Source organism: Marmota marmota, unplaced genomic scaffold, assembly GCF_001458135.2.
Source record: "Marmota marmota marmota unplaced genomic scaffold, marMar, whole genome shotgun sequence".
In the NCBI taxonomy this organism is placed as follows: domain Eukaryota; kingdom Metazoa; phylum Chordata; class Mammalia; order Rodentia; family Sciuridae; genus Marmota; species Marmota marmota.
Genome location: NW_026000048.1, coordinates 12547257 through 12575239, shown reverse-complemented (window position 1 = coordinate 12575239; position 27983 = coordinate 12547257). Strand labels below are relative to the sequence as shown.

The 27983-nt window shown below is 34.5% G+C and overlaps 2 protein-coding genes across 4 annotated transcripts in view; one reads left to right on the top strand and one right to left on the bottom strand.

The window, feature by feature from the left end:
* Pdss1 (decaprenyl diphosphate synthase subunit 1) overlaps positions 1–11940 on the top strand; it is a 35864-nt gene extending 23924 nt beyond the window's left edge. For all 3 annotated transcript variants that reach the window (XM_015495222.2, XM_048812675.1, XM_048812676.1), the window contains 4 exons: positions 2195–2275; positions 2412–2525; positions 8152–8232; positions 11480–11940. In XM_015495222.2, the coding sequence (XP_015350708.1) occupies positions 2195–2275; positions 2412–2525; positions 8152–8232; positions 11480–11620 (417 nt within the window). In that variant the 3' untranslated portion in view covers positions 11621–11940. The remainder of the gene's footprint in view (positions 1–2194; positions 2276–2411; positions 2526–8151; positions 8233–11479) is intronic.
* A 274-nt stretch (positions 11941–12214) lies between these two features.
* Positions 12215–27983, bottom strand: part of Abi1 (abl interactor 1) — a 99720-nt gene continuing 83951 nt past the window's right edge. The window contains exons 7-10 of the mRNA XM_048812754.1: positions 24896–25083; positions 21815–21901; positions 17957–18142; positions 12215–13830 (exon numbers count right to left, since the gene is read on the bottom strand). Coding sequence (XP_048668711.1) covers positions 13655–13830; positions 17957–18142; positions 21815–21901; positions 24896–25083 — 637 coding nt within the window. The 3' untranslated portion in view covers positions 12215–13654. The remainder of the gene's footprint in view (positions 13831–17956; positions 18143–21814; positions 21902–24895; positions 25084–27983) is intronic.

Sequence of the window (27983 nt, the reverse complement as noted above, 5' to 3'; positions counted from 1 at the left end):
TTCCTTGACCTCTTTGAGCTTTTGTTGTTCTGTCTATTGGAAGCAGTATTGCAAAAGGATAAATAAAATGGTATCTGAAGCCAGATGCTTGGATTCAGATTCTGATTCCAGCCTGTCTTTCACATGTAACTCCTGTTCCCTTGGCATCTCAGTTCCTCAGACCTCACAGTGACTTCCTATGCAATGAATCTTAGAATGGTGTCTGGTGAGAGTAAGTGATCAGAATTTATCAGTTTTTCTCATCCTCAGCCACGTAATAGTATTTATGGGATGTTGTGAGCTTTAACCAAGATGATACAAGGTTTGCTAACGATATATCCGTAAGTGTTAATCCATTAACAATAACATTAGAAGTAGAAGACCTTTTTAAAAAATCTTCCATTTTTTTCAGTTTGTATTTCTGAGGGGCTTTATGTTAAGAAGACAGCATTAATGTAGCTACAGGAGTGTGCTTCATTATCAGTTATTTCTGCCCAGCTCAGCATATCCTAAGCTGCCCAAACCTTGCCATGCTCTCATTCTTTGAGCCAATTTGATGGATATCAAAGTTTCTAAATTGTTCCCTATGTCTCATAGAGAGTCTTTAATTAAAACTCAGAGCCCCAGATAGGTCAGGTCTTTACTATTGAAAGCAGTTACAAGCTTATTATCCATTCAAATAAATGATCATCTGACCCTTTATGGTGTGTGCAGTTTATCCTGCACTTTCAGCTAAGCATTCTAGTCACAGACTTAACATTGTTAAAAAACATTCTCCAGGCTCAGGAAGTTATATGATCTAACTTTAAAAAGCAGAAGTGAGTGGACCCTGCCCAGGCTCCTGGTTCTGGATCCAGTGGATAAGGGGAATGAGGGGAAGATTAAACACAGATTGAGTTCTAACCAGATGCCAGGCAAAATTACTGAGGGCTTAGGTGCAACATCACATTTACTTCTCAGCACCCCTGTGAGGGGTGCTTTTAATGCCTACATTTTACAGAGAAGGGAACTGAAACACAGAAAGCCTAAATAGTATGCCATGGTCACATGTTTGCGGTAAGGGGCATAAATCGAACCCTGCTGACAAACTGCAGAGAGTGCCCCACTGTACCATGCTGATGCCTGAGCAAAATGGGTTCTCAAGCAGAGAGGTAGGGACTAAAGGTTGGGGACAGGATTATTTATCACCAGTATCATTACATGAAAACCTCCATCTGACTTTCTCATTGAGAGTCAATGTAGACATTTCCTCTCCAGTAAAGCAAAATGGGCACCCCCTTCCCTCTTTGTATTTTTACCCAGTCTTTGTTTTCTGAAAACGTGGCCAGGCCTGCTTAGCATGCTTATTAGCAGAGCAGTGGGAAGTGCACTCAAGTGGCCGGCTAGTTATCTTTTGAGTATTAAAAAAAGACTTTTGAAGCCCTTTTTCTCCCCCCACTAACAAGGGGATAAAACACTTGTTACACAATTATAATAGTTTTTTGCAAGAGAAATATAGGAAGAGTAGAACCAAGGACCATCCTTCTAATAATGAAAGAATAGAATCTGAATGTCTGAAGCACAAGGCTTGAGACTGTTGCAGACAGAGCAAGAAATAACTGCATTCAGAAGTAAGTGGAATCACCAAAATTTATTAAAAGAAAAGAGTACAGATGGGGAAATACACATCATGTGTATGATTAGATGAGATATCTCGCCCTAAAATGAAGGGTAATCTTAGAGGTTCTTAAAGCCAACAGTATATTGGGCCAGTGTGCTGAGTGCTGGAAACCAGTATTTCACATAATGGAATCTGTTCTTTTTCATGTCACAAAGGTTTACTTAGCCTAATGGCAGAACTGTCTCCTAATAGCTCAGTTTTTCCCAGGCAATGAGAAAGACTTTATTCTGTTGCAAAGAAGGGGGGAAGGGAAGGTTGTTTTCTTAGTATTTAAGTAAACAGAGGGTGGGCTAGCTCAGTGATAAGAGTAGTTGCTTAGCATGCATAAAGGTCCAGGGTTCTATCCCTAGCACCATCAAAAAAAGGGTGGGGGGATAAGAAAAAAAGAGGACATTTATTTTGTACCTGTTTTGTATACTTTTGGGATCAGTATCTCCTGGTTCTACATAATCTAGCCTCACAACCTCTTATTTAAGAGAATTTCCATCTGACTCTAATCTAGGGTTTGGCCTTGTTTCTGGATGCCAGCAGCTTATCTAAGAATCTCTGTTTCAGGTCTCTGTCCTAGGATGCCCTGACCCAATGGTGCATGAGATTGCCTATCAATATGGAAAAAATGTGGGAATAGCTTTTCAGGTTGGTGTGTTTCTTATTTAAAAGAATGGTAGTGTGTGGGGACAGCTAGTACTCTCCCCCCAGTGTAAAATCCCTACAGAGCAGCAGTGATGTGGGCACTGTGTTGCTGTTTACATTGCCTTCTTCTTTTCTCTAGCTCATCGATGATGTATTGGATTTCACCTCTTGTTCTGATCAGATGGGCAAACCAACATCTGCTGATCTGAAACTTGGGTTGGCCACTGGCCCAGTCTTGTTTGCTTGTCAGCAGGTAAGTTTTACAAACTCCCTTTGATACACTGTTATGTAGCTTTACAGAGCCAATGTCTCTGGTCACATCTGATGGAAATGCTGAGATAAGGAGTAGCTAAGGAGACAGGTAAGGGACCACAGATCTGGGTTTGATCCTGGTTTCGGGACTGAGATGCAGGAGCCAGTCATTTCTACTTCTAAGCCTTATCTGTAAAATATAAAAGATTACACACTTCTTCCCCAGGATTAACTGAGAATGCTTACCATCTTGTAAATTGTTAAGTACCATAGGCATTTTATTTATTGTAATATTAGGATTTATTTCGTATATTGGGCACTGGCTAGGTACTGGTTCCCACATCTTGATCATAGACTGGACTTCGGGTGTGCCTCAGGGCCCATTAAAAAGGCACAGGGAACGTCAAGGGCCTGTAAGCCTGAGAAATTCTTCAGTTCCAGAAGTTTAATGGGTCTGTTCTCTGCTATGAGGCATCAGAGCCTCAGCCTTTGTCTCAGAATGTCAAGAAGTCAATAAAATCCACTAGAATCACAGTTCCTTCTTTCTCCAGATTGAAGGACTGTCAAGGAAGTAAATAAAGCTGTCTTCATATTCTCCTTAATACGGATGAAAGATGCTGCTGTGACTAGCAAGGCAAGACATTTCCACCAGGAACCATTTTCTGGTTCCTGGTGGCACTGCTTTTGGCTGTGCCAAGTGTTAACTGAAATAAGTGGGGCACTGGTTAGTGCTTGGACCATTTTTTAAATAGATTTTCACTTAGAGGCATTGGGTATTTAGCAAAGCAATAAGATATTCATCACCATGTCATTAAATTAAATACTAGCTTTTTGATTTAAAATTTATAAAAGTAAATCATGTCTTCTGTAGAACTCGTTGATTCCATTTTGATCTAGAGAGGAGCGATCATCTTGCAGCTATTATCTAGTAGAGCTGCTGCCAGGGTAATTCAATCCCAGGGGAGGCTGATATCCTGGGTGCCTGATCAGGTTGCCTTGGGCAACAGCAGTCAATCAAAGAATAAAGGCTGTGAACAGAGATGTTGGGGCACTTGGTAGAAACACCTTTATTACCAGGCTCCATCCTCTTGAAAAAATTTGAGGCTGAAGTGAGAAGTATGCTATAAACGGGTCCTTTCTCTCACTGAGACTAACCAGCTTCAAACTCAGGGAGATTATTAATATGTATGCCAAATTCTGCCAAAAATTTATAAAGCTCCCTTTGACACATTAAAGCAGGAGTGAGGAACATTTCCTGTTTTGCCATAATCCCACACAAAAAGTAAGGGTATGCCTGAGATTAGAAAAAATTAGTCATTGGCTACCAGGACTGGTACAACTACATACAGTCTCCTCAGACAGTGGCTGGTAAACATGGGTGAAGAAGGACACGGCAGAAGTAGGCTGACACAGCTAGTTTGGCAAAGATTCAGTTGGGCCCTGAGATTATCAAGATAACTAAGAGCAAGCCTTTCCTTGAAAAAAAGCCTCCAATCTGCTACGTTGTGGTTGCTGTATTTTTAGAAATCTCAACAATTACAAATACTTTTCATAATCCCCATCATACTAACAGTTGAGTTCTACTTAAACCTTAAGATGACTGGTTCAAGAAAAGACTGGCCTTTTCTGATTGTTTCACTGTGAACATATTTCAAAAGAAATTAATTTCCTCTACACAAAGGAGTAATGGCTAATTTCGCCTTTAGATATAATGGTGCAAAGTGGGGAGCAGTTTGAATGAACTGCTCCTACATATTGATCTGTCTATAATGTGTGATAAAAAAAATAGTGGGTTTGGTGGGGGTTAGGGGCGAGGAAAAGGAACAAACAAAAAGTTTTGAAGCCCCAAACCGTGATTTTATGTGTGTCTCAGTGGGAAATCCCAGGGTCATGAGGCATCCACTCACTGTCACCAGACAGCACTTTCCTCATCTGCCCATACAGCAGTGGGGAAAGAGAGTTAAAAAGGCACATTGTAGCCTTAGAAAAGGGAACACATGATGAAGCCAAGCAGGAAGTAACTCTGCATAAGACTCATTTCATAAATAGATTGGTTTTTGTCTGGTGATACAAGGGCCAGAAGTTAGTCAAATGTGTATTCATAGTTAGTTAAACATGTAATTGTTTTCAAATAAAACAGCAAGGTTAGGCTCTACTAATGGATTACAGTGTCAAAAAGGGATTCTTAGCAAGAAGTTTGTCAGAAAAATTATGGGAGCCAGGCCCAGTGGCACATCCTGGTGGCACATCCCATTGGTTTAGGAGGCTAAACGAGGAGGATCGCAAGTTCAAAGTCAGCCTCAGTAAGACCCTGTCTCAAAATTTAAAAGGGCTGGGGATGTGGCTCAGTGGTTAAACACTCCTGGGTTCAATTCCCAGTACCCCCACCTTCCCCCCAAATTTATGGGGCTTATCATTTTTAAATTTTGGTTAAAACAAGTTTCAAACATAACATGAGGAAGTACAGTATCTTCATTTAATGAAAATGCATTCTTTTTAGTTTATAAAGGACTCTTTCATACATTATATCTAATCTCACAACTCCTCTTTGTGGTAGATATGATGATGTCTGTTCTACAAATAAGAAACTGACGCTCAAGCCTGGCCAAAATCAAACATCTGGTCGATGGCACAAAAGGCAATTGAACATGGCCAAGTTTTCCAGGACCAGCATTCATTTTACTACATTGTGAATTATTATTGCCACTGATATGTTGACAGAAGTTATTACCTAATGAATTTGTGTAATACTTATTGTCTCCCCACAGAGCAGATAACCAGTGTGCCTGGCATTGAAAATGCAGTGACAATGCTCTGCAGTCTGCTTTTTCTTATTTGTGATTAACATGCCCATTTAGTAGAGTAGTTCTAAGGTGTTTGTAATCCTTCTCCATAGGTAGGTAAGTTTTTGTAGATTAGTCTTTGACCTTAACCGTTTACAAACATCTGCCGAGTCTCATTGGTGTAGCACAAGCAATATTGGGCAACTGCCTTTTTAAGGCATGCTGGGTTATCTTGAAATTAGAATTTGCTGGATTCTGCAGTTGTCAGAAAATCCCTGAGTTTGGGATTCTAATATTCTTGACATCTCTAAAGGTGTTTTCTGATAATAGTTGATACAAGGGATTTAACAAGTTTAGAAGGTTGTAGCTCAGTGGTAGTGCCCTCTTCTGGCACATGCAAGGCTCTGGTCTAAGTTTTCAGCACCACAAAAAAAAAAAAAATGAAACTTTCAGTATTACTGGACAGGTCCCAGTGATTACAGTGTGCTTCCTTATTTATGTGTGTATATGTTGTCTTTAAGAACAAAAACCTTGGGCTGGGGTTGTGGCTCAGTGGTAGAGCGCTTGTGTAGCATGTGTGAGACATTGGGTTTGATTCTCAGTACCACATATAAATAAATACAATAAAGGTCCATTGACAACTATTTTAAAAAAGAACAAAAACCTTGTTAAATTTCTTAAGTATATATTGATTGGACCCTCATCTTCAGAAATAAAATGGAAGTGTTTTCTTCAGTGAGACTACATAAATTTGCAAGATCTTTTAAAAAACTTTCTCTTCTTCTGTTTCTCTTACTTGATGTCACCTAAATGTCAGCATGTAGTTGTACTTCCAGCTGGCACCACCATCCCCTGCACCAGCTGCACAGGCTTTTGCTGTTTTGGTGACTAGTTGGTGCCTTGGAGTTACCCAAGTTCTGTTTGGTTAAGCACTCTAGTTTACTGATCACCTTTGTAGGTTCATTTATGGGCAGATTTCACAGTTGGACTCTTGACTCATCCACAGGTTTTCCTACTCTTAAAAACAGCCTAAGCAAACAAAAATTTTCTTATGTTTTCATTAAATCTGCAGACAGGCAGCTATTCTTCCTGTTTCTCATTTTTTCTCCACACACACACTTTAAGGGGGATGGTGAGTAGTGCCTCAAAGAAGTTTGGTATTTTCATGTTAAAACAAAGGAAGGGTACAGTCACACTCAATGCAAATATTTTTAGTATAAAAAAAAGCATCAGAGAAACCACCAATCAGCACATTTTACCACTTGCTGATGTTGCAGATAAAGTTTATACACTGTAAGCAAGGCAAATTTACTGGAAGCCCAGAACAGCATCACAATCAACATTATAAAGATAAAGCATTCTAGCTGCCCTGTTTGGGGATGTGCTATTAAAGAATGTAAACAAATGCCTGCCTCATTTGGCTTTTTACAACTAATATTGGGGCTTTCCTGAATTGTTTCCAGTAAAGCTTAAATTATTTTTAAAAGATAAATAACTAAAGCAAATTATTGGTTTTAAGAACTAGCCAGTTGCTGGCTCCTTACTTTCTAGAAGCATATTAGCAGCCTCTACATGTTTAGAACTTTGTTCTAACGCATACTTCACTGTTAAATCTTCCTCGTGTGTCATCATTTGGTTGAGTTTTTTTCTATGTGTGCCCTTTTTCCTTCTAGGATTACTAATACCAGGATGATGGTTGCAGGACAATTTATTTCATCCTTCAGGTTCACTGCCAGGGAAAAACTGGCAACTGCTGTAAGCACTGATGTGTCTAAGACCAAACATACCTTACCTCTTATTCCATGGAACGACAGACTGTTAGAATCAAGGATTTCAGATCACAAGACAGATGAGCAAGCCAAGATAGGAGATTAAGGAACTCATTCAGCTGTGGCACCTGGTGGCAGACCAGGACTGGTGTTTAGGAAGTGAAGTGATTTGTTCTCCTGGTTTCCTTATTATTCCTGGAGGCAATTCTCCAAAATAACTGCTAAGTACTATAAAATACAGTTTATATCTTCGGAATCTTTTGTGCCTCCCTGCTTTTTTCCTCTAATTACCATCAGCTTTATTCTGACCTTTTTCATAGTTCACTACAGTTACCTGATTAAGATCTAATTATTAAGGTTCTCAACCTGGGCTGCACATTAAACATGCCTAGGCCTAAGCTAAACCCTAAGCCAATAGACTGAATGAAAATCTTTGGGAGTGGGATTCAGGCAATGGTATTTTAACTTCCCCCAAAGATTCCAATATGCAATCAGCACTGAGCACCACTGCTCAGAGCCATTCCACACACTGCTTAGGGCAGAGCTCGATACCCTCTGCTCAGAAACCTCAGCAGCTTTCATTTCCACTTAGTTGAGTACTAGAATGCCTAATTCCTACTCTCATTCTAGGCCAGTGCTTCTCAAAATGTCAGCATGAACCAGCAGCATTAGTTAGCATCATCTGGAAATTTGTTTGAAATGCATGTTCAGGCTCTATGCTACTGAATTGGAAACTGGGGGCCACAACAGGCAGTACAGGTGATTCTGCTGCAGTCTGAAGTTTCAGAATCATCAGAGAAGTCAATGAAATTTTAGAGATGTACTTTGTTGCTTCTGCCTCTCACTCAACAGTAGACTAAGGACCAATGGCTATTCCTCTCCTGTGTACCAACATAGCTCCTGGGCATGGACATGTCCCCCCCTTGTTCAGCTTCTTTAATGCTACAACTTACTGCTCCCCTACATCACAGAATTTGATCACCTTTGTTTTTTATTATTTCCTGTTGTTACAAACAAGTATTAGAACACTTGATTGTTCAAGAACAACAAATACATTTTCTTTCTTTATGCTTAGTTCCCAGAAATGAATGCAATGATAATGAGACGGTTCAGTTTGCCAGGAGATGTGGACAGAGCTCGACAGTACGTATTACAGGTAAGATTATTTTTACAAGGAAAAAGGCAGCATCAAATACAATGTGGCACAGCTCTGCACCGAACAAATCATGTAACACTAATGAAAAGTTACATTTCAGATACAAGACCAAGTTTAAGTTTTGATTTAATAGAAACTGGGAAGGAAACACTTGTTGTTCATTATTTTCATCTTTCTCCTATAATACTGCTCGAATATTTTAATTGGTCACAGGTTCAGTGTGCACATTAAGTTTTTACAAGTTACCTAAGTAATTCTACTGCGCAATCATGTTTGAACCCTTTTGGTTGAAAACCACTCTTCCCCACACCTGTCACACTGCTATGCTCCAAGGTATCCAGACTAGCCTCCAACCTAGTCCAAACCCTCATCCTTCTACAGCTAGACTACAGTAGTCTACTCACAAATGGTCCCTGCTATATAGTTGTTGGGGAGAGGTGACTAAAGAAATAGTCATTTAAAAAAATTTTAATTGGGCTGGGGCTGTGGCTCAGCGGTAGCGCACTTGCCTAGCATGTGTGAGGCACTGGGTTCGATTCTCAGCACCACATAAAATAAATAAAGGACTATCAACAACTAAAAAAAAAAATTTTTTTTTAATTTTAAAAATAAAAAATTTTAATCAACACAGGCAAATTTTAGACTTATGTTTTCTTTTAAAGTAAGAAACATTTAACTGTGTTCAGGGGCTAGAGGCTTGTTTCAAATATACTGCCATATATCTTCAGCATTATTCTGTAGAAACCAGATCTTTTTGCATATTTTCAATTTGGATGACTGTCTTTTGAGAATGAGCTTTCCAAATTCAATCATTTGGAGGCCACAGACCTAGTAAAAGAGGTAGAGTAAGCAAACAATTACTAAAAAAAAAAAAGTGGTCTGAAGTTCAAATTACTACCTCTCAGATTTTTAAATGTCCAAAAGCAGAAAACCCTTCCAAAAAGGATATATTTCTCTTTAACTAATGCATAATAATGTTATATTCTACAATTTGCGAAGAGGGTGGTTTGGCAGTTGTATAAAAACTCAGTATAAGAGGGAGCTATAGCTGATAAAGAAACCTGAGAGTGGTTCTGGCTTCAGAAATAATTATAGTCACCCCTCTATCTCCCTGGGACACTGGATATAAGACACCCTGCCCCAATCTCAGATATGCAAAAGCCCCTTATTTAAAAAAAAAAAAAAAAGGCAGCTTTCACATATAACGTATACATTCTTTTATATACTTACTTAAGTCATCTCTAGATGATTTATAGTACCTACTTCTATAATGTAAATGATATGTGTATAGTTTTTATACCACAGAGACTGGGTCTCACTAACTTGCTTAGCACCTTACTTTTGCTGAGGCTGGCTTTGAACTCACAATCCTCCTGCCTCAACCTCCCAAGCTGCTGGGGTTACATGCGTGTACCACCATGCCCTACTTGCTGTGCCTTTTTATACAGAAGCCTGCCTGCTTTTTCTTGGTGAAACATTCCTAGCCAGAAATGCACTTAGACAAAACTCCACAGGAATGTTCTCTAAGCAAATTGCCCAAAGGCCTCAATTATAATTCCCTGTACGCTCAGAGAGCTTCTAGACCCACTCCTTCATTAAATATGAATAGACAACTCAGAATTACTGAGGAGTTGATTAAATTTTGCTAAGCCAGAAAGACCAAGATGAATAGAAATAAAGACTCAGGAAAAATATAAATAAGATGACCCAAAAAGTACCTCATTTATAAAACAAAAAAAGCAAAAGATATTTTAAAAATGAGTTAGAACAAGCTCTAAAAAATTTAAAATGATTTTGGAAAACTCCAAAAGAAGGGTTGCAGTATGATACTAAGGAAATCTTCCAAAAATCTAACAGTTACAGGAAAAGAAAATTAGTATGATTATCTAGCAAACATTTCAGGAAGAGAATCAAATAACAAAGAAGGGTACTACAAAAGGAACAGATATCAAAACTGGCTTAGTCAACAGAAAAAAATAGTGGATGATGTAAGCCAATGGAACAAGGCCTTTCAAGTGATGAAGAAACATTTCACACCTCCCTAGACTCAATTAATTCATCTGTTAAATCTTAAGGAAAACTAAAGTCATCACATGTAAGGACGCAAAAGTTGACTTCCCATTCACACTTTTCTGGGTAGGTCATTTGCATCTGGCAAGGCTTCTATACAGAAAGGCACAGCAAACTGAAATGTGTCGTATTTTGAGCAACTGGTAGAAAAAAACAGGCCTTTCAATCATGATGTTAGGAATACTTAAGTGGAAAAGGGATTATTAAGAAGACGGAAATAAAATTAGTCATGACTTAATTTCACAGTAAATATTTTTGCATCATAGAAATAGTATTTTAATTGTGTCCAGCTTTTAGAAAGCACCAACAGTAAAAAGAGTAAACCTCTGTCTAAAGTGCAGTAATATAGTTAGAGAAGACAGGAACACTGGTATCCTCAAAGGTGACCAACAGAAGTAAACAGCAATATAAAGGAGACACTGTATGTGTGGGCCAAATGCCTGTCTTTGTTAACAGAAAGGCAACAAAAATTGGTAATCAAGAAATGAGAATATTGACAGATTGATGTCTCACTCTGGAGGGTGCCTGAATTCTCACTTGAATATATATTCCTTGCTTCATCCCAAAGGCATCTCTCTCGACATTGCCCCCATTCTCATTTTTTTAAAAAATTATTTCTTTCTTACTGGGGATTTAACCACTGAGCCACATCCCCAGCCATTTTTTATATTTTCTTTAGAGACAGGGTCTCACTGAGTTGGCAAGGTTTGCTAAATTGCTAAGGCTGACTTTAAAGTTGCAATCCTCCTGCCTCAGCCTCCTAAAGCTGCTGGGATTACAGGCTTGTGCCACCTGCCCATCTCTCCTTAAACTTTTTTTCACTTAAAATTCTGTGTGTAGGTATCTTATATAGGTAAGACACTTAAAAAACCTCTAATAATTAAGTAAAAAATAGGAAGAAATAAATGGCTACTTAATATTAATGAGCCAGTCACTTTGCTAATAGACTAAAAATGTGCTCCAATCTGAGAAAAAAATCTAAAAGAAGTAAGCAGAGCAACCTAGAATTATGAGTTGGAGAGAGAAAAAATGAGAAATGTAATTTGGCTATTAACTATGACTGATCCTTGGTTCATCTGACCTCAAAAGTATGTTTTAATTTATCATAGTAGAAACCTAAGACCTGATCCAGTCAATGACATCTGTTCTCCTTTTCTGTTTTGTTCCATATCTGTAGAGTGATGGTGTGCAACAAACAACCTACCTCGCCCAGCGGTACTGCCATGAAGCAGTAAGAGAGATCAGTAAACTTCGACCATCCCCAGAAAGAGATGCCCTCATTCAACTTTCAGAAATTGTGCTTACAAGAGATAAATGACAACTCTTTCTGTTCTACCTGGCAGCTATTTTACCAGACTGTGCCTAAAGAATTTTGTGGAATATACTTTGTTTGCTTCATATGCAAATAACCAAAAATCATTTTAAAAAATAATTCTGATCTTATTGATGGGTATTTTTTTTTATTGGCAGTTTTTCAGAAATCTTTTTAAATGTAATTAACTTAACTGCCTGAATCTGTCATAGAGTCCTTTAAATTCTAACTGAGGTATCTTGATGGTTATTTGTGGTATTGTTTACACTGTTATTATCCACATGTGAAGCCATTACACAAATAAATAATCAATGTTAAAATTCAAACGGTTTGTCTTGTTTCACCATAGGAGTAGAGGTCAGAAAATTGTGAAGTCAGCTCTGAAATCCACATTATTTATATTTTAACAGTATCCAAAATTTCATATAGGAGAATGGTTTATTATAAAAGACTGTACATAAAATTTAAACAACAGGTATTATACAAATTAAGAGAACATTCCACGTGAAAAAAGAAAAGTAGAAGGTAGCTAGTTGGTCACTGATGATACTTTGTTTGAAATTAACAAAGGCAAAATGCATATGAAAGAGTCACATTGAATTGGTAGTAATAATGGTCTTTAATTTTCAGAAATAAAATGTTTTGCACTAGTCTCACCATTCACTATGCTGTTAAGTCTGTAACGCCCAGTACATAACTGTAATTTGAAATTCAAATAAATCCTCAATACACAGAAACCCACATTGAGTGCTCTACTTTAATATTCTAAGCAATACAGAATTATACACAAGATAAGAAACCTTCCTTTAAATTAAGAGGAGACACACAAAGTGCATGTGTTGCATTTCAATACAAATCTGTTGGTTAAGTATATCTCTGTTCACTGATTAATACATGACCCATCTTCTTTCCCAATTATTTTAAAATCTTATGCTTCTAGTGCCAGGTAATGGATTAAATAGTGCCTATTCACAAATTAATCGCATACACTTTTACAATATGTAAAAGATACTTATAATTTCCTTTCATTGAACCAGTGTACTAGAATAGTCCACTGTAAAACTGAAGGACTAATGTGGCAATCTTTAAGACTTTTACCTATAGAAGGATGTGCACACTTTGACACATTTTCTTAGATTCAAAAGTTACTTTTAAAAAAGTAATTCAGTAGATTGACTTGTAAATAATCATCTCAGATTTTAAATCTGCAAACATCCGTCACATTACCATTGGGACAGGCTGAGATAAGGCTAAAAATTTTTTTTCCAAGTTAATATGTTGAGAAAATAGAACCATAATTCTGCAATAAATTGGTTTTGTATTTTTTTTAAAGCAAACCAGTGAAGGAAAGGACAAAAACCTTTGGTTCACTTATGTATTTATGAATGGAAAAAATTTATAATGCAAATTCACTCATTAAAAAACTTAGGTACAAATTACAACATTACAGATAACCCCTTTTGTTTTGTTTCACATATAGACCTTAGAGACCCACCTAGAATAAGTGTACTAGGTAAGTATTACACAAATTGGAAGCATCTTGGAATTTTTAAGTACATTTCAATACATAAATTTTATGCATGCTTTAAACTTTTTTAAAAATGAGAATCTAAACAAAAAGTATGACCAGCACCAGCATTTAAGTTTTCTGATTTTAATATTAGTTTGACATATTATTATTAGTAACCATGCTGCACTGAAACATGTAATGGTACAATCTGAATCATGATTTGTTAAATATACCCCAATTCCCCAGAATATTTACGCTGGTCATAAAATTAACAATATGTAAGTAAGTACATAAGCATAATCAATTATAGACAGCCTCTTGTATAAACTGCTGTTTAGCAATACAAAAACTGCCTCAAAGATTTATGCTTACAGGTAGACATTCAAATATACCAATAAAACAGCATGTCCTGAAAATATGGGCACATTTTAAAACATATTAAGACAATTCTGTTAACCATAAGAGTCCCACAGTATGACTGAATAATAAGAACCTACTTTAAAAGAAAAAAAAAAGGAAAAAAGAAATAATTAATCAGCATAGTGCATGATTGATTCAACATAGTTCCCAGGGAAGAGACCAGTCACTCGATTGCAGACTCCTTCATACCAGCCATCATCATTCTTCTTTATAACATAAATGATTGCACCCTCCATAAATGACAGCTCATCATCCTTGTCTTTTGTATAATCATATATTGCAACAACTATGGAGAAAACAGATGCAATACCACATAAGTATACTTCACCCAACATTTACCTTGAATTTTGTTTGCTACATTATAGACTTAATTGGCATCAAACTATTTTTATGAAGATTTTAAGTTGTGATATGTTATCAGTACAGATAGATCAATGGTTAGTTACCCAAGTGCCTATATCAATGACTTCATCTTGAAGCCAAACTGACAATCTGATTAGATTAAAGAAGATAACAGGTTCTACCATCTCTTACTCAGGAGGCTGAGCAGAAGGATCAAAAAAGTTCGAGGTCAGCCTCAGCAACTTGGTAAGACTGTCTCAAAAACTAAAAAAAAGCTGGGTCCATGGTGCACGCCTGTAATCATAGCCACTCAGGAGGCTGAGGCAGGAAGATCACAAGTTCAAAGCCAGGCTCAGCAAAAACAAAGCGCTAAGCAACTCAATGAGACCCTGTCTCTAAAAACTAAATTAAAAAAAAAAATAAATAAAAAAAATAGGGCTTGGAATGTGGTTCGGTGGTCGAGTGCCCCAGAGTTCAATCCCTGGTATGTATGTATGTATGTATGTATGTATGAATGAATGAATAAATATAAATATATAAATAAAATAGAAATGAATGAATGAATGAATGGAATGGAATGGAAATCAAGTGGTAAAGCACCTCTGCGTTCAGGCCCAGTGCTAGAGCAAAAAAAAAAAAAAAAAAAAGGAAGAAAATCTCTGAATTTTAGGATTCAGTATTTTAATTCATCCACTCAAAGTATCTATCAAGTGCCTACACCACATGCAAAGAACCATTTTCAAAATAATTCCTGGATAAAGCTGCAAAGCCACTCAGTAAACGAGGTAACAAACCAAGTTTTCTAAATTTAAAAATACTACATTATTATTGTCATTTATTGTTATTGAGAGGTTAAATCTCATCCTAGGATCCACAGTAAGTTACGGGACTATACCTATACTTTTTCATTAATTGGCGCATTCTAATAATGCATTATACCTACACTTACCTTAAAGGTAAGAAGGACTATTTTTTTTTCTTTTTTTCTTGGTACCAGGGATTGAACCCAGGTGTGCTTAACCAGTGAGTCACATCCCCAGCCCTTTTAAAAAATATTTTATTTTGAGACAGGGTCTCACTAAGTTGCTGAGGCTGGCTTTGAACTTGTGATTACTGGCCTCAGCCTCCAGAGCCACTGGGATTACAGGCATGCACCAGAAGGACTATTAAAGTGGCAAATGTAGTTTTTTAAAAAATAAATAAATAAAGTAAAACTTTTTTTAAAAAAATCTAACAATTTTGTGGTATCCGGAATTCAGTTTAAAATATTCTCGTTCACTCCCAACTATTCAAGTTTAAAAAAAATTTATTTTTGCAAACAGTGTTATACAAATGAATAGCAAACAAAAATATTACTTTTCCATACTACTGGTTTATGAATTTAAATATTACCTTCAGTCCACCTTTATTACATAATTCTAAAATTATACATAATCTTCAAACATGAATAATATCTAATATGTATTTTTTTCATTGACTTACCTCATTTTTATTTGCTGTCATTTTTTTTCTTAAAGTAAGCATTTTAATACAGATACTTAATATACTCTGGAATTCATTTTCCCCTAAGAAAGACTGCATCTCCCTATAATTATTCTGAATTACTGACTTTTATAGAAGAGATCTGAAGTACTGTTCCATAGCCATCATTTGCTGTGTTAAAACAGGCACTTTTAACTTTGCAAAACACTGTATTAAGTAGACTCAATAAGTTCATTTCCCTCCTTTTAATTCTGTAACAGAATCACAGCATTGTGATTTTGAGTTTAATGGCATACAAGTTTCAAAAATATACAAAATAAATAGTATTATTTATCTTAGAATTATTTTTGGCTACATAACAACCTAACAGGACCAAGTAATTGCTAGAGATAAACCATAAGAAAACAGAATAAAAATCAATTTAATAATTAATACAATTATTTATTGTTTGAAATTAATAATATTCCTTTCTTTAGATCTAGATCCAAAGTGGCTTAGATTCTCAGTAGTATAGATGATGTTTACCCTGATAATGACAAAGGCCTGAACAAAAATTTTACTGTGTTCTTAGTTCCACTGAGGCAAAAAGATGATAAACCAAATTAATTTATATTTCTGTTTCCTAGGTTGCCCTTTTTGAAATAAAACCTAGCGCCACCCAGCCCTCCTCCCCAGTGCATACTCCCTCATATAATTTTTTTCTGCTAAAATATTTAACCATTAACAATTTGGTTAGCCAGGTACAGTGGCCCAGGAGGCTGAGGCAGAAGGATTTTAAGTTCAAAGCCAGCCTCAGCAACCTAGCAAAGCCCTAAGCAACTCTGTAGGACCCTGTCTCTAAATAAAATATATTTTTTTTTTAAAAAAAAGGGCTGGAGATGTGGCTCAGTGGTTAAATGCCCCTACAATCCCTGGTGCCAAAAAAAACCAAAAAACCAATTTGATGTCCATTCTGCTCTAGAATCTAATCCATATTAAAGGCCAAATTCTTCCCTCCATATGTACTATAGGGTTCTTTGGAACTCAAAGGTCTATTAGTCTAACATACACAATATATACATGTACACTGGTACATTTTAGGATGAAGTTAATAAGAATAGGGTTTTTGGGAAAGTTATGGAATTAACTGTTTTTGAAAATTTCAGGTTTCCTTCATTTTTGTAATTAACAAAGGTAACATGATGGGTTTAAGTATAACCCTACTAAATCTCAATTTCTGATTTAGACCAGGGGTCCACAAATATTTGCCCATGGACAAATTCAAGCTACTGCCCCTGCCCCTTCCGTAAATAAAGTTTTATCACAACAAAGCCAGATGGACTCACATATTGTCTATGCCTGCTTTTGTGCTGCCACAAGGTTGACTTTTAAGTATAGCATATTAAAATATTTACTATTTGGCCTTGCTTTAAGAACAAAAAAAGTAACCCCTGGCTTAAGACTCATTATTTCAATGTGTGAAGAAATTCTTTAATCCTGCTCTACTATCAAATATATTAATCAATATATTATCCCAAATTTGTCAATTTATGTAAATATAACAGTCCCATGTACATAAAGTTAAATTTACTTACCAAAGTAAGAAAATGACTAAAAACACCATCCAAACCTAAAGTTTAAAAACCTATCTCTATTTGAAGGTATGGACCTCCAAATATGAAGAACATTCAAGACTTCCTTAATAACATATAAACTATTTATTGTTTAAATATATAAGAAAGGAAAACAGATTTTGCTTTTGCCATAGGTTTTAAACACTAGAAAGCAAGAATGTCACTGGTCTCAGAGCTACCTAAAGTTATTTGCTTTAAATCAGTTAATAAAGTAAATGGAAGGCAATATATTTCAAAGGCAACCAAAATTGATCAACTAAATTATAAGCATTTTTAAAACTCTGAAAAAACAAACTCTAGAAACCTGACTTTTTTCTTTCCCATCCACATTTCTTTAATAGATAATTACAATGAGGCAGGCACAGCAGGTTAATCTGGACTTTAGAAGTTCATGAAAACAATCCTAGTGATTTATCTTCTACACGAAATCACCTGAAAGAATCTTAAGTTAGGCTTTTCCTCATGATAGTGCCAATAAATTTTTAAATATTCAGATGTGAAATACTTCTATTTTAATTAAGAGCTTGCAAAGCTTTTAAAATCTTTACCAATTATATATGATTTTAGTTAGTCAATTAGCTCATTTTTGTGCCTTATTTGTTTTATCTATAGGCTAGTTCATTTGCAGATGAAAGCATGTTTTTGTAACTTTTTATTTATTTTTTTTAATGTGGTGCTAAGGATCGAACCCAGTGCCTCACTCGTGCTAGGCAAGTGCTCTATCACTGAGCCACAACCCCAGGCCCTTGAAAGCATATTTTAATTTAAAATATGAAGAATGAACCCTTGTTTTATTTTAGGAAATAACACAAAGTAAAGGCAGTAAGGTTTAAGTAAACCATCTTGGTTAGTAAAGCGGTTCAAATTGAGAAACACTGGGCAAGGTGGTACCAAAAAAAAAAAATTAAAAAAGTTCTAAAATTCTGTAATTAGGTTATTGTCCTGTGCAACAATTCCATATTGATGGTACCATACCTTTCTCAATATAATTCTTGGGGGCCCAGGCAGGATCCCCATCTGCATATGGATCATTATACTGAACTACTGCAGCTTCTTCATCTTCATAGTCCACTGGAGGCGGTGGGGGCGGGGGTGGAGAGTCATCAAACATGGGAATGTCATCTGGTGGAGGTGGTGGCGGTGGAGTTGGGCTATCAGCAACTAAAAAGATTCAGATAATTAACTTGAAGAAAGTAGTCTAAATGAAATTTATTAATTAACAATTTAAGAAAGCTTATTCATTCGTATATAGCATGCACTATAGTAACATGCAATGATTAGAAATAAAAGCTTGGTATGTTAAGTTTATGCTACTCTTAAGAATAATTTTGCAATATTAAAATGAGCTATAAGGGTATCAAGAAGTACTGCAAATTAATGAATGCAAGAGGTTGTTAGATCACAATGTCACTTTTTATAAAGATTATAGGAGTAAAGAAGTTTCCTTATTCCAAGGCTTAGATCAACACCAATGTTGCTCTAAAATTAAGTTTATTCACCTCTATCATTTAGACTATAGTAAAATGCTGATAACATTAAAACAGTGGCTTAATAATAATTTTTTATTGTGCTCATTCGTGCCCGATTTGGGTTTTCAATAACATCAGTGCCCTGGAAGTTAAATCTCAACTAGTCATATTTTTATTTATTTGCATATTTTACTTGTTTCAAGGGGGAGAAACGCAAAAGTTGGTAGTTTCAGATCTGCTCTGTTTCTAGGTTTTCCGCCATTTAAATTTTAATATAAAAAAACTAAATTAAAAATAATTCAACAAGTAGATAATGACATTCTTTTAAAAAATGTTTACATTCATTATCAATTTCTAATGTAGAAAGGAAATTGACATTTTCCATTACTGCTAATAAAACATAAGCATGAGATGAGGGAAAGATCAGATCCTAAAGATCCAATTTTCTAATACAACCACAATTAAGACTTAAACATAAAGTGTTGAGGGAAGATGTAATAAAAAAAAAAAGGAACTAATATCAAACAAAACAATAAAAATGACTCATACCTCAAATTCTATATGGCCTTGGTGGGTGTGTGTGGGTGTGTGTGTGCGTGCGCGCACTTTAAATGATCAAAAATGTTAACAGTGAAGTGAAAAGTGTCAGATTAGAACTGTATTCACTGGACCAATATGATACCAAGTAACAAATGCTTCCAATATTAAGGAATTCAAACCTGGAACACAACTAATGCTTAAATTTCTGACCCACAAATTTCCATAAAAGTCCAAAAGACAAATTAAAATGTTTTTATGAAAACTAATACAGGTTTTAAAGTTTACCTGATTTGTAATAAATGTGATGAAAGTATAACCAAAAGGTCCATATTTGAAACATTTGCGGATAATAGTTCTACTTGCATTATCACTTCAACTGTGATTTCTATTTTATCCTCTTAGAGGAAGAAAAGGGTTTTAAAAAAATAACTCCTGGGTGGTGATACTTACTCTAATAGCTATCAAAAGGGTCTACAATTCATTTTTCCACCACATGAATAGATCCATTTTCTTTGCCCATTCCTCCTCCATAAAGCTTTCTAATATTGAGAAGAGGAAAATAGGTATGAACCCATTCTGACATTAAATAGCCATAGTTCATATCCTTAATTTGGCTTAATGTGCAAATTACATATGCTTGCCTAACTCTCTAAATAGCCACCTCTCTTAATTTATACGCAACTTACTAACATAATGTTTTTACTCAAAAGTCGAACTGCTCTAAATCTATATTGACTTATCTTCAAATTATGGCAGAAATCTGGTCGATTTAATTTTCTGCATTATGCTAAATTTGCACCATTCTTTATACTAAATATGCAAAAAGGCTTTCTGATGTTAATCATAAAGAGATATAAACATAATGCTGACTTAGGAGCTCATTCATGTCTTAAACCAACACTTATAGCTATATACATTCATTATCATCCACTTTTGAGTCCCAAAGAAACCAGGTATTTAAGAAAACAGGAAATCTATATTTCGTAAAACATCAAGTACTGATACACGTTTATTCTTACATTTTTAAACTTGCTTTTATAGAAAAAAGTACCAAATGAAATTTGGGAATCTATAACACAAGAATAACTCACTGAGTCAAGTTCACGTCTGGTAAAAAAGTAGTACTAATGGCCTCTTAAGCAGATCATGCATGCTTAATATAACGTACATTAATGCTAAATTTCTATTTTTAAAAATTACTAAAGAGTGAGTCGATGACCTCTGGACCCAAAAAACTGATATTCACTATGGCTATTTACCACCTATTAATTCTTAGAAATATGGCAGCTCAAAAAGATGAACTAGTTTAGTTTGTAAATTCCTGCAGGCTGTTTTTAAACTGCTATAGCATTAAAGACCAGCAGTTTACTATTCACTTACTTTCAAAAGTTGTCAAACTTTTAAGCGTTTTCAACAGAATAATAAAGACGGTTTACACACACTCAGAAATATTAACATTTTAGGCTATAATGTTTTATAATAAACCCAGTAGATTATATATTTCTTTAAGGAAGGGATTTTGTCTTAAACTATTTGTATTCTTCCCATAACCTAGCATGGAACACTGAATAAACAAATATTTCACTGGTGGAAAGGAGGGAATATGGAAGGAAAATAAAACAGAGTGAGCAAATGTTGAAATGGAATTTGCCACAATATATTCTCCTGAAAGATGGGCTGGTCATTTGTTTAAACTATTTTGAAACATATTTTCATAGTGACAGTCCCAAAAGAAGTAAATTAGAAGTAGATCACTTTTCCATCTTATTTTCAACAGCTTTTTGGCATAATGTAATTCAATAGTAGTAGTTACTTTTTATTTTGCCATACAACATTCACTGTGATCATGTAGTTAGGATTATATATCTTCTACAAATTCAAAAATAATCAGGCAGTAATATAAACTAGTGTGTCCTGATTGGAGCCATATATTAAAAACAACAAAAATCATTAAACCTGATCTTCATTCAGTGATGACCTAAAAAATTGGAAGATTTACATATTCAGGAATAATCCTCATGAGCCCACATGTAGTCCAAATGAAAAGCAGGCTCTATAATCCTTATCACTCACCTTTAAATGAATAACAGGAATATAATTTACTTTTTCCTGAAGATTCATTTTTAACAAATATATGTTTAAAATCATTCTACGTACAAAGATATTAGGCCAAACTTTCTGTAAAATATTTTTGTAATTAGACCAGGTGTGGTGGCACACCTGTATCCCAGAAGCCTGAGAGGGTGAGGTAGGAGGACCACAAGTTCAAAGCCAGCCTCAGCAACTTAGTAAAGTGGCCCTAAGCAAATTAGTGAGACCCTACCTCAAAATAATTTAAAAGGGCTGGGGATGTGGCTCAATTGATAAATGCCCTTTGGTTCAATCCCTGGCACCCAAAAAAAAAAAAAAGTAATTAAAAAGGAAAATAATTTGTCCCAATTTCATAATAGATGTAATCTCACAGTATATCGTGATAAATCTGTTAGAATACAAAATGTTTTCTAATTTCAGTAACTATTAGAAGTTTCTGTACAATTTGCATTTTTGTGTAATTACTCTTTCCTTAAGAATAGGCAAAGATTAGATCTCGTGTTTTAGATCATATAAAAACTTAAGTAAATTGCAGTTTTGAAACTTATATGGGTCAGTAATCATGCACAAGAGAAGAAACTGAAGACCGTGCTCTTCAGTTTCGATCATATCTGCACCTATTTTCAAGATAAGATTAGCTTCTCAATAAAAGGAAAATGATGACTCATCAGCCATGCATGCTATAAAAGAGACAGCCTCTATTCTTTGATAGCTCAGTTTTTTCCAAACTTACTGTTTTCCTGCACCCTGGCCACGAAGCCTGTGAGAGGTATCTGTGGAGTCAATTGAGGCATAGGGGGAGGAGGTGGAGCAATAGAAACTGGTAGCAACAACACAATATGGGGGAAGTAAAACAGATAAAGGAAAGAAAAGGAAACAAACAAAAAGCAGAAGTCAGTTACAAGGACCACAAACATAAGTATGCAAAGAACAGTTTGCAAATGAAACAAAACAAAACAAAAGCAAAACAAAAACCTGCAGAACCTTCTTCAAGTTCATGTCCCAAAAATAAACCTAAAGAAGCCATGTTGTGCTTAGCCAATTGGTTAAATGTACAAAAGAACAAACATACCTAATTCAATTCTAATGTTATAGAGTTTGGGGAAATTTTTAATTTACCATTATATTCACTTTAATGCAATGAAGTTTTCAAAGTCTAAGGAAAGACTTCTAAAATAGATAATGATTACCTACAAAAGTTTCCAGAATATTGCTTTTCCTATAACTCTATAAACAGGTCTATCTAACATTAAGATAAGGTTGTAAATTAGAAGTCAAATAAATAAAATAAATGTATTCTGTAACAGCTGTTGACTGCATATATAAATATATTAATTTAGATTTTCTTTAAAGATAGTTTTTACTATACATCTAAATAGACACACAGGTCTCCAGGAAAAACGCTTGTTTGAAAAACAAGGTTATTTTTTTTTTTTTAGTTGGCGATTTTATTTTTAAAGATATCACTACTAAATTTACTAAGGAATTAGTCTTCCATATACCATGTTGATTCAGAGTTTCAGGAAACAAGGTATTTCAAAAGGGTAACCTTTTTATCAATGTTCTGAAGAAGGAAACCTCATCTCCAGTAAGTTAAAATGTACAACTATTTACATTAAATGAATTTTTCACAAATCATTGGCTAGCTTGAAACATACTCAAAGTTCTTTCAAAGAAAGGACATAATTTATGGGAAATTGATACCAACTGCTCATGTGGACAGCAAATGTATGAAAAACTGTAATAACATAAGTTAGGAAAAAACATTCAAATTTTTACTATTTTGTCTCATTTTAATAAGAAAGTAACTTCCAAAGATGACTCAGAAAAATTCAATAAGACTAGATGGCAAAATTCAATTTATTGGTGGTTACCAATAAATGACAATAAATTGACAAGAAGAACAATTTATTGGTTTCTCAAGATCATTTCATTAAAAGGTTGTTTCAATTAATCTAATATATAAATTTTGTTGGTAAGCATAAAAATTTGAAAGAGGTTCAGGGTTCAAAGAAGCAACAACTTAACAAAGCAATATATTTACAGTAATATTCATTGTATAGCCCAAAATAACATTCAATTCACTAAGAAAGTGGTCCTCTTTCATTCTGATACTCTGTATATAAAAGGCTGTTAAATAAATAAAAGGTTAGAGGTTTAAAATTTAAAAATAAATAAAAAAGCTTCCACAAGCCTGAATGATTTTTAGAAACAACCCTTAGTGTCTAGCCATGCTGGTTAGTATGTAAAGGAAAAAGAAAAGCTATGCTATGAAGATACTTATCATTAGCACCACATTTAGACAAAAAGAAAAATATGCACATCAAAACACTAAAAACATTTACATACTACTAAAACACCAACAGTAACTCATATTGAAGGATAATCAGACAAAACATGATATATTTAAAATTTCAGGTCAAATTTGCTTGCTAATATTCAAAAGAAGACGATCACTAATTAAAGTGTCTTATTCGAAAATAACTAAACAAACATGTTATAAGGTAAAATACCTATTTGCAGAGTAACTTAAATGTCTAGGTGGAAAAAAGGAAAATGAAAAAAGATAGGACCTAAAAAGGCAGAACATGAAAATTAAAGTTCATGAAAGAAGTGAAGTGAATTATGAATTTGTGAAATATTCAGACACTAAATATATTTTAACAACAAAAGGAAACGAGGGAAAATGTGAGGTAAAATTCTGATTGGTAGTTCAATATTTTGGAGCAGCTTGAATGAAAACTTTAGTCTGGAAAAAGACTATGTAAGTTTGAAATTATCTTAGAATTTCAACATCTCTGCCAAAGTTCTTTACAATTTCTAGGAGTTTATGCTACAAAATAATTAATCTTCATCTCTAAAATTTAAACAAAAAAATGAGTAAGAAAATTTTCCCTAGCTCCAGTTTAAAATACATATTTAGGACGTGCATTATAAATAAAAAGTACTTAAACCATGCTTCTATGTAAATATGGAGCATTCAACATTTTTTAAGTAAAATAATATAGTATGCTGGTCTAGAAGGTAGCTACAAAATCTACAGTCTATGCTTGGTAACCACAACTTTGAGCCAATAACAAATACTGGGCAACCAGCTCATCTGAGATTTTGCTTTGCATTTTTACTATTTTTCCTTTTTGAACTAAGCATCTAAATATGGAAAGTGAATTGAATGACTACCCTAAGCTATTCAAACTTTCTATCATCATATCCTAAAACCATTTCCTAATCTTATCAGCTTTAAATATTGTCTGTGATTAGTATTAAGATGTGCAATTCAAAGGCAAACAAAAGGCAATCAAAAGAAAACCCTTCCTTCCCACAGTTAGAATTATTCAAAGATGGAGTAGTTAAGAAGGAATCACAAATGTTTTTAACTCATTTCAGTATAAGTTAATGGCCTTAAAAGTGATAGCCAGCAATTTAATTTTATTCTTTTAAAAAACATTTTTTCACAATGTTTGTGTCTTTAATTTTACTATTCTGAACTACTGCAAGCATGCCAATAAAAATTAATTCATTTATTTCAATGATATTTTTGTTCTCCAGTTCTATTTACACTATAGTAATAAAAACAGAATACTGAAGTACTCAATTTTAGTACAGACTCGATACTTAAGTCTGAATTTTGGAGGAGAAAGTGATAAGTAATTACTCTTAAAATGGTATGATTCAAGGACTAACTAAAGCAAAAGTAAACATGAAATAACATGGTTTCTCAATTGTTGTCTATCACTGGCAAAGCAAAAGTTGCAAATAATTTCCTTCAAAAGGAGCTCCACTGTTGCTGTATGCCTGCAAAGCACAAGCTTACTTGAATTTTGAGAATAAAGTGGACCTCCATTAACATGAGGCTGAGCAGAAAATTGAGCAGTCACAGAGGGAGTCCGTCTGTATCCACCAGAAGATGTCGAAGAAGTAGTAGAGTTGTGTCGAGAAATCTGCCTGGTCATTGTGCCATACTGGGAACCAGGAGCTGAGCCCGGGGCTGCTGAAAAGCATTAGTCAAAGGCAACCAACAAAGAAACTTGAGCATTATGATCACCTCAGATGTCAGAACAAAGAGGGGGAATTCTCAATAAGAAATAGTTATTTCTTTGTAAAGCCCAAAGCACAAAGTAAAGGGAAAAGTAAAGATAAAAATCAAATAACTACCTCTGAAGTTAAGAACAAGTAAAAACAGTTCCTGTGTAGAAAGCTACAAAAGTAAAAAATGCAACATTCTAAACCTTTCAAATAAGGTGCATTTTAGAATACAGTTGGCTTTCTGTATGTATGAGTTCCATATCTCTGGATGCAATCAACCTCAGATGGAAGATATTCAGGAAAAACCTGCATGTACAAACATTTTTTCTTGTCATTATTCCCTAGACAATACAGTACAAATATTCATAGCACTAACATTGCATTAGATCTAATAAGTAATCTAGAGATGATTTAAAGTATACTAAGAATGTGTGAAAGTTATATGCAAATACAATGTGATCTTATATAAGGAACTTGGGCATTGAGGATTCTGGTATCTTTGGGAGATCCTGGAATCCATGGAAATAAAGGCCAACTTGATATAACTTTTATATACAAACTGTCTCTCCATAAAATTAATAGCAAAAGATACTATGAGGTAGAAAGCATCAATCTTTAGATGTCAGTATATTCATATCTGATTTACAAACTTCTTCCTTTTCATTGCCAAAATTTTCAAAATTTTGGCAAACAATATATAAGAATCTATCTGGCCAGGTCTAAGTTAAATGATAAAATTTAAACTGCTAAGCATAACTTCTATATTTACTACTATTTTCATTTGAATTATTATTGTGCTAGCAGATAATATTACCAATACATACTCTCATTTTTGTAAAAAGTACAATTTTTAGTTTTAAAACACATATAAAATCAGATTTGTATGCCAGGCACAGTAGTATACACCTGTAATCCCAGCAGCTCCAGAGGCTGAGACAGAAGGATTACAAGTTCAAGGTCAGCCTCAGCAAGTTATTGAAACCCTAAGGAACTTAGTGAGACCCTGTCTCTAAATAAAAAAATTAAAAAATTTAATTTTTTATGTGGCTCAGCAGTAGAGTGCTCGCCTAGCAAATATGAGGCCCTGGGATTGATCCTCAGCACCACATAAAAAATAAAATAAAATAAAGGTATGTGTCCAATTACAACTAATAAATAAATATTTTTTTAAAAATTAAAGAAAGGGCTAAGGATGTGGATCTGTGGCAAAGCACCCTTGGGATTCAATCCGCAGTAAGTATTCAGGGGAGGAAAAAACAAATCAGATTTTTTTATGGAAGATTAACATACTTATCACAGTCTTTCCATACTTAGGAGGCTTTTCCCTCCGCGATATGCCCAAAGCAACCTGCAATTTTAACTACACTTTTCAAAGTCAACTTCAGGAAAAATATTATCCTCCTTGCCCTACCCAAATGCTCAATTAACCATGACAGAGTAATTAAAAAGTATCTTAGTTTATCTTCATTCAGTACTCTAATTTAATCTCTTTTATAGATCCTACAAAATATTAGAAGCACACAGCAGAGGTTGTTTATTTCATAAGAGCTGATATTTTTGCAACTCCCAAGCCATAGGTGGTCACTAATTATCTGAATCATCCACATATGCATTTTCTAAATAGAAACACATTTTTAAAATAATAATCTATTTAGGAAGCCTTTGTGAATGAGTAATATTGAACAGACAGGTGGTTCCAGTGAGCTAAGAAGTAAACTTTTAGTAATTTCTACATAAATCTCTATAAAATGATTTCTATGTTTGACTTGTATAAAAAAATATAAAATATCTAATCTATTTTTCTTGGTGAATCAAAACTGAAAAATAATTATTTAGCAGTTTCAACTGTCTATTTTAGAATTTAATATTTTACTGTGAAATAATCATTATGTCAAAGGGTATGACTGATATATGTGTGAGTGTATGTCACATATTAATTGTATATAAAGAGTACATACGTGTATAGATGAATTTTTTTTAAATAAGATAAACACCTAGCTAAAGAAATAGAATATTAACAAAATCACTAAAGCTTTCTGTGTGCCCCTCTCCTGGATTCCCAACCCCCACAAGGCATGTGTTAAACATTCCTTTTCTTTTCTATGTAGTTTTATATATTTATATATAATCTTAAGCAATAAACATAAGAGTTTTTACAAATTTATAAATTTTTTTGCAATGGAATGAATCTATACATATTACTGAAGTACTCTTTCCTCTGAATACTATTTTTCATCCATGTAGGTAAGCGTACCAATGTGTATGTCATTCATTTCTGTTACTCTATTTGTATGTGAATACATTATTTATTGATTGATTCTGTTATTAAACATTTGTTGCCATAATAAAATAAAGGTATGTGTCGATACAATTTGTGCCATTACTATTACCACTTCTATAAAAATTCCTAAATATGATTCCTGAATTTCCCTAGGACAATTGTTCTCAAACTTCAACAATAATCAGAATTTCATTTTAAGAGCTTGTTATACAGATTGCTAGATCCCACCTTCAGAGTTTTTGACTAAGTATGGAATGGAATGAGATCTAAGAACTTACATTTCTAACTAGTTTCTGGATATAGATAATTGGGGTATATAACTCTGCTCTAAGATAGTGGTTTTCAATTTCTGGTCTTAGGGTTGCCCTAAAAAACTAGAGAACCTCAAAAAGCTTTTGTTGATATGGGTTACAAGTATAGATAATTACCATATTAGAAATTTTTCTGATAAATCTTTGAAACACATGAACAGCCTAAGCAATTTAGCAAGACCCTACTTTGAAATCAAATGTAAAAAGGGCTGGGGAGGGGGCTCAGTGGTAAAGCACTCCTGGGTTCAATCTCTAGTACTCAAAAAGAAAAAAAAAAAAAAAAG